Here is a 12275-nt window from a genome sequence, read left to right on the forward strand (position 1 = left end):
ATGGTCTTCTATTTGCCTTGTTAATTTATGACGTACTTGTGACCTGGAAACCTGCATTTCGGTAGTAACCACATTTGGATTCAAAACTGGCCTAAAATGGCCGTTAAGATTGATAAGGATTGCTGGAACGAATTCATAGATGCGTTGCAGGCAGCTTGTCCTGAATTTGATTTTATTTAAAAGTTAAGATGTTAACCAACGTGCCATTATGAAATTTGATTTACCTATTTCTCGTTTTAATTATCCAAAGCTAATATACCTATTTTATCCACAATCAAAAGATATACTAAATTAAATTATTTTAAAATAAACTACCCAAACGATAGAGTATTCCTCCTGAAGGGAAATAAGACATAATCATTAAATCCATCCAAACAAAATCTATGGACTTTTCTGGGCCATCACTCAAAAGTCTAAAAAATCGGGTCACAGCCACTAGGCCATTTATCAGCTCCCTGCTGGAGGGCCAAATGGACGTTTACCAAAGTACCTACTTTGATAAAATTTTCAAACTCAAAATATCTTGATTTGACTCAGTCAGGGGGATCGGATAGGACTTGAAAAAACATAAAATTTGATACCTTATTTGTTTCTCTACGACCTACGGTTCCCGAGTTATTTATATTTTTCTACTGAAATTTTTTGTCAATTTTACAGAGAGAATCTGTGATCTCACCGCTGCCTCAAAACCAGCATCTCGCGGCTATCGGGAAATTTTGAGTCTTGTAGTCAACATGGCCCACTTATTGTTTTCAGTAATTTTGTTTCAATTAAAAAATAAATGGCAAGTGTTAGTTATCATTTTAAAGGTCAGAAAATAAGCTTTATTTTCATATAAATCATTTTCATGTATGGAAAGTATGGAAAAAATTAAGGATAAATGAAAATGGAAAAAAATATGAGGTTTTTGTCCTTAAAAGTGGGGTTGGTGGCAGGAAAAATAAAGTAATGAGCGAGTGTATCAATTTTGATGAAATTTGGCAGAGATATTCTTCAATGAATTGTCTATTGATGTATGAAGTATAATTAAAATGTATCCATAATTTAAAAAGTTCTTGTAATTCAAAAATGTATAAATTTTTATTACATAAGCTTTCTGAGAAAGACAATCAAGAATTAAGAATGGAATACACAGTTAGAAAGCTTGTTTTGTGCCCTTTATAATGATACCAAAATTAGTCACATAGGTTCACAAATAACGCCATGGTGACCAACACAGTAAAGGGTCAAAAATATAAAGTTCCAAAAAACGAGTTTCAACTTACAGTGAGCCTATCGGCGGCCACTGGACAGGGGTTATCAAAGTGCCTACTTGTTGGTCTACCTCTTCCTCTCTTGCCGTCTACCCTTGTCTGCAGAATGTGCTTTGCTAATGATTCGTGGCGAAATGAAATAATACATTAATATTAAAAATATTCTTTATCATTTTGTTTCCTCAGATGATGAAATGTTCACGGATGCCTATCCTTGTGAAGAGAAAGATGGCTTTTATATTTTAAAAGGAAAGGTTTGTATGATTTTTACTTGATATTCAAATAGTCTTAATCTTAAATAAATTGTTTTCTGACTCAAGTTTCCAGTCCTACCGCTTGTAGTTAGAATAAAATAGATTCATTTACTTGTTTGGGTCTGGGGTTTCCATTTTGCTCTCTTCAGGTATTTCCCAGTGATATGGGGGGAAAAACCCAAATCAAAGTTTACCATTAGGCACTAACTCTACTCGAATCAGCCTCAGCTTTTGAGGGTGAGGAGAGCAAAGTTAAATTCAATTCTATTCATGCCTGATATTTTTCACAACTTGTCTCTTAACAAGATCATTATTAACACATTATCATATCAGGATTAACCGTTATTGCCAGATAAAGATATTTCTTTCATGACCCCGCAGACTTGCCTGGTCTCCCAATTTTGTTGAGAGACTCCCTATATTTTGTCATTCCTCCTGATATCAGGAAAAATAGGAGCAGGTGGGTAAGTGAACTGCAAATATTGTCTTTATTTTATGTATATTTTGAACAAATGATTTTCATTATCTCTGAATTTCAGTTAGTCACAAAGAAAGCTGATGATGTTGATGAATCATTGATCGGTGGTAACCCAAGTGCTGAAGGCGATGGTGATGAGGGAACTGTTGAAGGCGACATGGTAACTGGTGTTAATGTTATCTTGGACATGCGGCTACAGTCCACAGGATTTGGTTCCAAGAAGGATTACAAGACCTACATGAGTACTTACATGAAGACGTAAGTTTTTTTGTTATTCCCCCCCCCCCCTTCCCCCACAAGACTTGAAGCTTATGTAAGCTTATGGTCTTTCAATAATTTGGAAATAAAATATCAAATTGTCTGGCAGGGATGCTAAAGCCTTGATTTAACAGCGACTGAGAATCTTCAGTCTTAAGACAAAAATTGCCACAGTGGTGGTTCGTCTCAACCCTTATCCGCCCTTTTCAAAGTTTTGTTTAATTTAACAAACCTTGGCAACTACCACCGCTACATTATTCTCATTACAAGGTTGTCAATTTTCCGCATATTTACGGAATTCAGTACGTTATAAACCCTCAGTATATTTTCAAATCACATTCTAAATGGAAGAAAGTAACTTCCTCTTGTCTTTTTACTGGAGTTAAGCACTCATAAAGGGGTCCGTTAATGTGTTTGCATAAAAGTTCCGTAAATTTTTTGTCTCCCGAATTGGCAACCCTGTCATTATCATCCTTGTTACTAAAACAACCACCCTACCACTAATGCAAACCATATCATGATCCCTATCACATTTACTACAGCCACCACCACATCTACAAACATCATCAGTGCAGCATCTTTTTCACCACTCACTACAATGACCACCTCATCGAGCCTTTTAGCTTTGACATTCCTCCAACTAGTGACTGAAATTCCCGTTTTGGGACACATTTTGGGTTGGCATTTCTGAAGTTATAATGAAATGTATTTTATAGGTTTTAGTGGCATTAATTGTTTATTTATTGGTGCACTCTCATAGTGACCAACTCACTCACTCAATCCTCTTCGGGCCTGCCGGCACTTGAGGCGATGCAAGGGATCTCCGCTTGGTCCTGTCAGCAGCTATTCTTGGGGCCATCTCGAGGGACAGACCTCTCTGTTTTAGGTCCCTCTCTACGGTATGTCTCCCAAGCCTCCTTGGGGCGGCCTCGCTTCCTATTTCCTTGGGGTGTTCATCGCAGAGCCTTTAAGTGTTTCATCAGGTCGGCGACAGACATGCCCCAATCATAGCGACCAACTGTCTGATGAAATTGGGGACTGTCCTGATTTGACAATCTGAGAAAAACTTCAATAAAAATTTTGTTTGACTGTTTATGTGTCTGGAAATGTCCTTGCATGTCCCAGGATTATGCTTTTTGAATAGCGAATTAGAACAAGGGACAGAAGAAACTCTTCGATTATATTATATGATAGTCCAAACTGCTGTTATGGGTCATGACAGTATTTTGAGTTACAGTTCGGCAAGGTTGCCAATTATCCGTATATTTACGGAATTCAGAAAGTTTCCACCCACACAAACTTGTTTCAGGAATTATCTCGAATGTTACCCAACAAAAATAGGGAATAAGATGACCAGGCTTACATTTTCGAATTTTAAACTTTTTATCTTGTATAGAGTGAGGTTGGAAGCCCTAGTCTTGTGATTCTCCATGGTCTTTGGTATCACTTCCACCCTAGCTTCATTCTCAGCACTGCTTGCTATAATAGCAGTTATAGTAGTAGTAGTACATCACCAGTACGACCATCACAGCATGATCTCTATCTTCTCTGTTTATTGACACCATCATTACCTACATCAACACCACCCACTACTGTTACTGGCATTTTGTTTTTAAGATAAGATAAGATAATAGCTCTTTGAAATGTTGGCCGCTATGTTTCAACTCTTCAGCTGATCCAATGCTTCGCCGTAGCTTTACTCCAGCTACCAGAATTTTTGACCTGGAAAAGAAACTTGGTTTCTTTCTTTGTCTAACAAAATAAAAATAAGAAAGTTTGAGCCCTAGCTTGGAAAATTGCAGTCTCAAAACCATATCTATTCAATGCATTAAACCATCCCCTCATCCCCTGCGTTGATTCATGATTTCATTTATCATTTTATTTCTTCACAATTTGCCCAGTATTCAGTTTTATGCTTTCACTTGATTTTCTTAGTTTCTTCATTCTCTATATGTGGCTTATATTGTGATATTTCAGTGTTGTTAGCAAGCTAAAGGAAAGGGGCACTGCCGATGATGTTGTGGACGCAGCAAAGCAAGATGCAATTAAGGCCTTTAATGCTGCTCTTGCTAACTTTAAAGAATGGGAGTTTTACATGGGTGAGTATTGCTTTTGTTTGAGTCCAAAGATAATTGGCTGGTCCTATATGTACAGTTCACTCTGGATAATCGCAACATTTCCCATGAAACAGAATTAATTCCATATTAAAGTCACTGGTTAATTGCAACACACTTGGGTTAATCACATCAAATTTTTACCCTCAACAAGAGGTAAATTCAAGAAATCAATCAAACAAAATATCATGATTAAATTTCATCGTGGAAGAAATCGTGACAGGTTGAAAAATTGAGAGTGAGCTGGATTTAATGCTATATTAGTGTGTCACCACTCTATTATAGCAAAGAGTGTGTAGGGTAACGTAGTTACCAAGAGCTCTCACTTCTCTTAACCGCAATGCTATTGTCGCGTGCCAGGCGAGACAGCGAGGTGAGTGTGCTCCGCGTATATCATGCGCGCTAGGCTTACTGATACAATGAAGAAAATACGAGTAGAAGACGGAAGATGCTTGGCTTCACCAAAAGCGGGAAGTGAGAGCTCTTGGTAACATAACAATCGTTACCTACACGCTCTTTGATTATAGACAAAAGAGGGTGGGGCTTTGCAGTATAGATTTGTGATGTTTCTGTGGCCATTAAATGGGAGGCAAAGGGCCTGGGAATAGTTTTTACAACAGGTAGACAATGACAGTTGTAAAGAGATCCCGTGTTTTGGGATTGACAACTGTGCTTTGTGACCAACAAGTTTGGTGAGAGCTTAAAGTAAAGTCTCATCATGGCTAGTCTCTTTGACTCTTAAAAATGTTGGGAACATAAGAGTGAAATTTAATCAAATCTGAATAAGATGTCGACTTGATCAAAGCTGCTTTTGCTTGAAAAAATATATTCAGGACTGCCATATGTTTTTATTTCAAATCTTATTGCTCAGTTTGTGGTGGACTAAGAACAATGTTTACAACAACTGGTTTGAGTTCGATTTATCGCTGATCCCAAGGTTTTGTGATTATCCGGAGTGGACTGTACTATGACTACCAATAGGCTGTAACCTATTTGTACTCTTACTAAAATTAGAATTTGCATACTTAGTATAAATAGAACAGTTCATACTGATTGGGCTGCAATACACAGTCATGTGAGCTTGGCATTTTACATTCCATCCCCAAACATTTGTTTTTGTAGTAAAGGTGGAGTTTGACAATTTATAGATAGTACAGTAGAACTCGGAAATAGCGAGTTCGACGGGTCCACTCCTGATTACTCGCTATTTCCGAGTTCTCGCTATTCCCGAGTTGCCAGGAAAGGTCACTCGGCCGTACAAAAATATGGAAAGACAATGTGTGTGTTTGTGCGTGTGTGCCGCGCGTGCGTGCAAATGACTGTGTGTGGATAAAGTGGGGTGAGGGCGGGGTTGAACACGGCCTTCGTTAACTACGTAATGATGGCCACAGTTTGAAGTTGATCCACCCCTTCCATTTCCATCAAGATTTCATGTTTGTGTGTGTGCGAGTGTTTGTATGCACTAGGCATGTTTGATGAGGTAAGCAAGCGCATCACTCAATCACTGACCCACTGAAATGATGGTTCCACGCTCCCCTCTCTCGCTGATCGTGTCGTTCGTTAACGAATGCGACTCGCTGACCGATGCTGCGAAGTGAGGCATGTTGACATGTTGGCTGCCAGTGCTTACCTCGCGCGGCACCACATTGGGTGAATAATTGAACCCCACACGCACACAAACACACACACCAACCCCCCACCCAAATTTGTTTCGCCTACTATGTACTCTCGACTAGGCTACTATGTAATATTACTCGTAACGAAAAATAAGAAAAGAAAAGAAGCTAGGCTAAAAATATTTAAATCGCCCTTGTCTGGTGTTTTGCTTTACTTCGTTCGAAGTCCTAGGCTGGGGCAGGAAATGCTCGTTATTTCCGAGTTGACCTCTTTTTCATACTCGCTACTTGCATGCTAATTTTATTGACTCAAATAAGAGAGAAAACGGGGATTTAGATTTTACTCGCTATTTCCGAGTACGTTACTTTCATGTTCTACTGTATGCGCTTGGCTAAGAAGCTCACAACATTGCCATCCGGAAGGAAGTATAACGGACCAACACACAAAACCATGTGTAACCTTGAATGTTTATAGTCTGATTAATAGTTTAGTGAGAATTACTCATAGACGTGGATGGCAAAAAACATTAACAAAGACCTGAGTGACGTCATCTTCATTCTATCTGTAGAAAATCATTCAGTCTTTTACTGGTTTAGTGAGCAATCGGGAATGGCACAAACTTTACTAATGTTCACCACTAAACTGGAAAGACAAGATGAAATTTTCAGGTGCGCAATAAGAGAGATTCGCCTGTTTGGCTGAGACCACAATTTTGATTTTTATAGATTAAATGGTCTATTTTTGATAGGGAGACTATCCTTCTGCCTCCTGCCCACCCACCCACATTTTTCCAATCAAGGACGCTACAAACTTTCTTTGATTCTACGATTTTTCTTAACAGGCATTGGAATATCATCATGACATGATTATAAATGTTAATTATTGGCCATTCAATACAATAATAAATAATAAGTTGTTTTTTATTTTCTGTCATATAAATTTACTCTTTAATATACTTGTGCTGTTTAAAAAAAAAATTTGATTTGTTTAGTATGTTGGGGGGGAGCAAAATCATGGTCAACCTACCCCAAAAAGCCTTTCCAGCTTGAGGGTCGATATCATAGTCTCCCTAGGAACTGGTCAGTTTGGCTAAAAAGTTATCTTTTAAAGTTCCTTTTATTTTCCTCAGATTTTTGAGTTGCTAACATTTAGAGATTGCTGAGAAATAACCATTATCAAGTTGAGCTTTTGAACTTTTATATAGCGCGATATCCACAAAGCGCTTTACAAGGGGTCCTTGAACAACAGCAACACATAACACGTAGAAATAGACATGACACCTATTTTGCGATAATACATTTTTTTACCGACATAGACACCACTGTTAAACGGTTAAAAACTCTTTTTATACACGAGTACGGTGAGAGAATGTGAGTAAGGAGCCTTTTCCAAGGACTCATCTGTGTTAAGAGCGAGGCTCGAACCCAGGACTTTCCGATCTGAAAGAGAGTGCCATACCACTAGGCCTCATCAAGTTAGTCATGGCAACCATCACAACCACTACCAGGGCTTCCTACCATTCCGCAGTCACGACTGAAAAATGTGCATCCCGGTCACTGTTGTGGTCATAAGGAAAAAGACTGTATATTCACTTGTAATAAGAGGCCACATAGTCTTTTTCCTTCGGACGACAGTTGGACTAAACAAATTTTTCCTCATATTTTCTTTCTTTATTGGCTTCCTTTCTTCTACCTTGAAATCCTGTGTGTCATGAACAGCAGAAGTTAAGATGTGCCTACAATGTGGGCACGAAGCCATCAAATGTGTGATTTTGAAATGGTGGAAACTAGGAAGTAGAAATATGGAAATGTCTATGACCTGCCTGCTGTATGACTCGTTTTCACTTCCCATTCATTTCTGAGGAAGTAATCGCTGTGATTTTCTCGTATTTTGAAAAACTGATTTAACTGCAAGATTTACAATTAATTTTTTTTGTCATAGGTGAGAGCAATAACCCAGATGCCCACGTTGCCCTTGTTGACTGGAAAGATGAAGAGGAGGATGGCAAACAGGTCTCTGTCCCCTACGTCTATTTCTACAAAGCCGGACTCCTCGCTGAAAAATGTGTAAGTATGATCTCGCATTACATTTATATACCTATTTTTTTGCCCTTGACTTTAAACGGCGCTAGCACCTATAGCCTTTTTTTTTCAGGTTACAAAATGAACTAATATAGCAACGACTATGAAAAAATTAAAATGTTTGTGGGAAATGTTACCACACCTGCGGAATCATTCCTATTTTCACTCTTCGTTTTCTACAATTCCAACATTGTCTAAAAAGTTGATGCAGTTTCAATGGTATCATTTATTTGGGTTCCCACAAAGAGGAAGAAAAAGACCCTCGAAAATATGGGGTCCTTTTTCTGCTTTGTGGCTGTATCTCCCTTGACACTGGCATTAGAAATTGAAATTTAGCAATTTTATGGCAAATTTCTGAGAACTTGATGAAGACATCAGAAGAGTTCTAACTTACATATATAGTTTTAGAGATGTATGGCTGGGGCCAGTCATAATTTTTTTAAAAATAATATACGATTGACGAATTTGGAACATTTCCTAAGTTTAATTTTGTGTTAACAAATAAATGATATGAAAATGAAAAATACGTTTTAGATTCTTATCAATGAAAATAAAGTCCCACAAGACCATGATTTATGTTATTTCTGGCATTTATTTGAGAGAGAGAGTTAACTCTTTCAGCGCCATTGGCTGCACTATAATAATTATGATGATGGTGTCAATAACAATAATAAAGCATTTCTACAGCGCATTAGCTTGATGATGTAATGTTGAAGGGATCATCAATGTCAAATTGTGGTTGTTCATACACGATTTCAGAAATTACTAATTTCCTTGTCAGATTGCTAAAGATTGACATAGAAATGAAAACAAATAAATTTGAAGTTTTCAATTTGGTAGATCTGCTATTGTACCTACATCTAACAGTCCTGCCAACCCTTCATATTCCAAAAGTGGAATCAGAACGTCAGAAAATAGGAAGACGAAAAATATAAACCTTTTAGTAATTTTAAAATTCTGTATCAAAATGACCACGGAACACATAATGGCAGCATTTGGACACAACTGGCAAAACTACATATCACATGTATTAGGTAATGGAATGGGGAAGGGGAAAGGAGTGCAGTTAATTTTATTTAGCTCCCTTTTGGCAATCGTTAATCAGAAAATTCACCCTTTACTTTTAAACTCCCCCCCCCCCCCCCCTAAACCTCCATCTTCTTACCACTGCCATTATTGAAAATGGGAAGAGTGGAAAAGGAAGAGTAAAAATAGGGCTGATTCCACCTCAGCTATGACCTAATCACTCACATTTCAAATTTGATTTCCCTTTCTTTGAAAAATTTTCTTCTTTTTTTTCTTTCTCTCCCACAGTAAATATTGTTTACATCAAGGATGCCCTGCTGACAGTCGCCACCACAGATCACCTCATTAACATTGGACGAGAGTTGTCATCCATAATTCACTGTCTTCTTACTCATATTCATAATTTCAGCACATTTGTATGAGACCCATCCTGAAATAAGTTGTCCCATGTTATTTATATTTATTTATTTTTTAATCCCATCTACTCATGGTCTAGTCCAGATCTTGTGTTGTGTAATTCAGTCATCATCACTCCCTCAGGATGGGCCTTGATGGTTTTCAGGGTGACATGTGCGTGGTTCGCCTGAAGAATCCACATTCTCTCTGGTAACCCTTTTGTCCTGATGTTATGTCTTAAGGTTTATGCTCAGGGACTTTGGTTTTTATCATGAAACCAACGAGTTGTATGAACCATACTTTGCATGGACGTGCATTACACATGACATGACACGATAATAAATAAATAATGACCACTACTCAAGCGTGTTCTTCCAATTTATTTTATTTGTATTGTGTTATGCTGTTGTCTTATTTTGCACATCTTCTTTGTGTGTGTATGTGTGGAAGGGGGTGCAACGTGTCATTTGGGAACTTTTGATTATTATTTAGTTTATAGACAAGTGGTGTTGAGATTTATCATGGTTTTGGCGCATACGATAGTTAGTACAGTCCTCTCCTGTCCACTGTCTTCGTGGGGTTCCTGACCTCCCATGTGGGCAGTGAGGTACTTACTGTGTCTTCTATTTCTCTACAGCAGCTTTCCAACTTGCCTTCTGTCTTTGTCTTGGAATGAGATTACTTGGTTTTCACCTAGCCCAGGCTGGTAGAGACACAGTCAACTGTATAGTTAGTTTTGGGAGATATTTTTTTCCTTGTAAATCATCTGTTATGGACTGTATTTGTTTTATTTACATATTATATATGATTTGTCTCATCAGTCTTGTTGACTGAAGGATGCCTACTATATATGATTTGTAAACATTTGAGTGTGTTCCTCTTCTTGGGGGCCTGTGCTTGTGTCTGGATGAGACTTTAGATGATCTCAGCGGGTGGTTGGATGGGAGCATCACCCTTGAATCATATACCTATGATGTTCTCATGGGCGTACGATCCGATAGTGATGTCGTTTCTTCTTCTCTTTACTAGCCTATCCTGCTTCTTTGGTTTGTGATTGTATTTTTGACAGGGGATTTTTTTTTTCCGTAAATCTTCTGCCTGTTTGTTCTTGGTTATTTATAATTTAGCTTATGATTTCTTTAGGTTATGATTTTGATTTACATTTGTACTATTTTTGTTAGATTGCTTGTTTTTTTGTTTCAGCGGTCTCTCATATAACCTCAATTGTGTTGGAAGAGACCTAAAGCAACAAACAAACAAAAGATGATCTCAAACTAAAGTACTTTGATGGTGTGCTCTTGGAATCTACATGTTTGCTATTTGAACCAATTCCCCTTTGTCTTACCTTTTCTTGGGTACTTTAATTGTAATTCTAGAACTTTTTACTATCCCATTTTCTTCCTTTTTACTGGCGCTGATATGACAATGTGCCTTAAAACCAAACAATTCTATCCATTGTATTAATGGCATGGCGTTTTTTTTTTTTTTTGCATCGCTGGAGATATTATGTACTTGGTTTTGGCCAGTCCTTGGCTGGGAGAGAAATTGTGTACCTATCGGGAATGAGATTAGCGGACGAGTAGCGTCCCTTGGTTGGACGTCGCCCATAGTCTGTGAAGTCCAATCAAGGGACGCTAATCTCATTCCCAATAGTTTTGTAATACTTTTCTCTATGTGCAGTTATATTTTTTGTTTTGAATGTATTGATAATTTGAAAGTATTCCTCTTAGTGGAGAGGTACATACTGTGTCTTCTATCCCCCTATATGTTTTCCAACTTTCTGTCTTTGTATTGGAATGAGATAACGGTTTTGTCCTGGCCCTGGCTGGGAGGGAAACAGTCAAATGTTTAGGTAGTTAGTTTTGGGAGACGATATTTTTTTCCTTTTACATATATATATATATGATTTGTAAACAATTGAGTATGTTACTCTTGGCGGGGACCTGTGCTTGTGTCTGAATGAGACATTTAGTGGTCTTAAAATAAATACACATAGTGTGCTCTTTGTGAGGCTGGCTGAGAAACCCGGGAAGATGCGTCAAGCTTCGATTCAGATATGAGCAAAAATCGGTGATAAACGTGTTTCCGGTAGCAACAAATTATATTCAGAAAAAAATTCATAACTTGGGTTCTAAAAGTGGGAAAGAAAATTTAAAGTATTGACAGTGACGATAATCTTCCGCGGAATTTCTCAGAAATTTCCTGTTGTATTTGCCGTGTCAAACATTTTCCTCAAAAAGACAAAATCACCATTATATCATACTGGTCATGTCATATTTTGACACCTGTGCTCAGTCTAGTGAAATTTGGTGACGGTCCCGTTTTTATGACGTCGGGCCAGACAGAATGGCGCCAGATGTCACAATAATTGATACAGAAGACCAGTGGTGTTATTTGATTAGTTGAAGTTGAAAGAGACAAATGTGATTTTTTTTCTCTCTGTTGCCTATTGTCTTTTTAATTTCTCTCTCTCTCTCTCACTTGGCCTTTCATTCTGTTTATAAAAATATAGAATTCATAAATCATTCAGGTTGAGAGGTCTCTCCCGACCCCCCTCTCTCTCTAAGTCTTTCGCAACCATCCATTAAAATTAAATAATCTGGCTCTACAGAGACACAATAAAACAATGGTGATTGGCTAAGTTTGCTCTTCTTTATTTTTTTTGAACCATTGGACTATGGTTTGAAATTTGAGAGTGAGAGATTCTTGGGTTGTATTTATATTTATAAGCTGCATTTCCACTAGGTTTCGGTAACAAAGATATTGTAGTAGCCTGCTCTATAAAGTAAAAATCAGAA

At 37.8% G+C, this 12275-nt stretch overlaps 2 protein-coding genes across 2 annotated transcripts in view; one reads left to right on the forward strand and one right to left on the reverse strand.

Annotated features, from left to right (window-relative positions):
- Positions 1 to 9836, forward strand: part of LOC144980817 (translationally-controlled tumor protein homolog) — a 10996-nt gene extending 1160 nt beyond the window's left edge. The window contains exons 2-6 of the mRNA XM_078928648.1: positions 1440 to 1507; positions 2047 to 2243; positions 4221 to 4342; positions 7916 to 8040; positions 9370 to 9836. Of these exons, the coding sequence (XP_078784774.1) occupies positions 1440 to 1507; positions 2047 to 2243; positions 4221 to 4342; positions 7916 to 8040; positions 9370 to 9372 (515 nt within the window). The 3' untranslated portion in view covers positions 9373 to 9836. The remainder of the gene's footprint in view (positions 1 to 1439; positions 1508 to 2046; positions 2244 to 4220; positions 4343 to 7915; positions 8041 to 9369) is intronic.
- LOC144980823 (putative serine protease K12H4.7) overlaps positions 1 to 12275 on the reverse strand; it is a 641746-nt gene that overhangs the window by 413007 nt on the left and 216464 nt on the right. The gene's annotated exons all lie outside the window — the stretch shown is intronic.

This window comes from Berghia stephanieae, chromosome 10, assembly GCF_034508935.2.
Source record: "Berghia stephanieae isolate SIO BIC M18660-M18661 chromosome 10, UCSD_Bste_1.3, whole genome shotgun sequence".
In the NCBI taxonomy this organism is placed as follows: domain Eukaryota; kingdom Metazoa; phylum Mollusca; class Gastropoda; order Nudibranchia; family Aeolidiidae; genus Berghia; species Berghia stephanieae.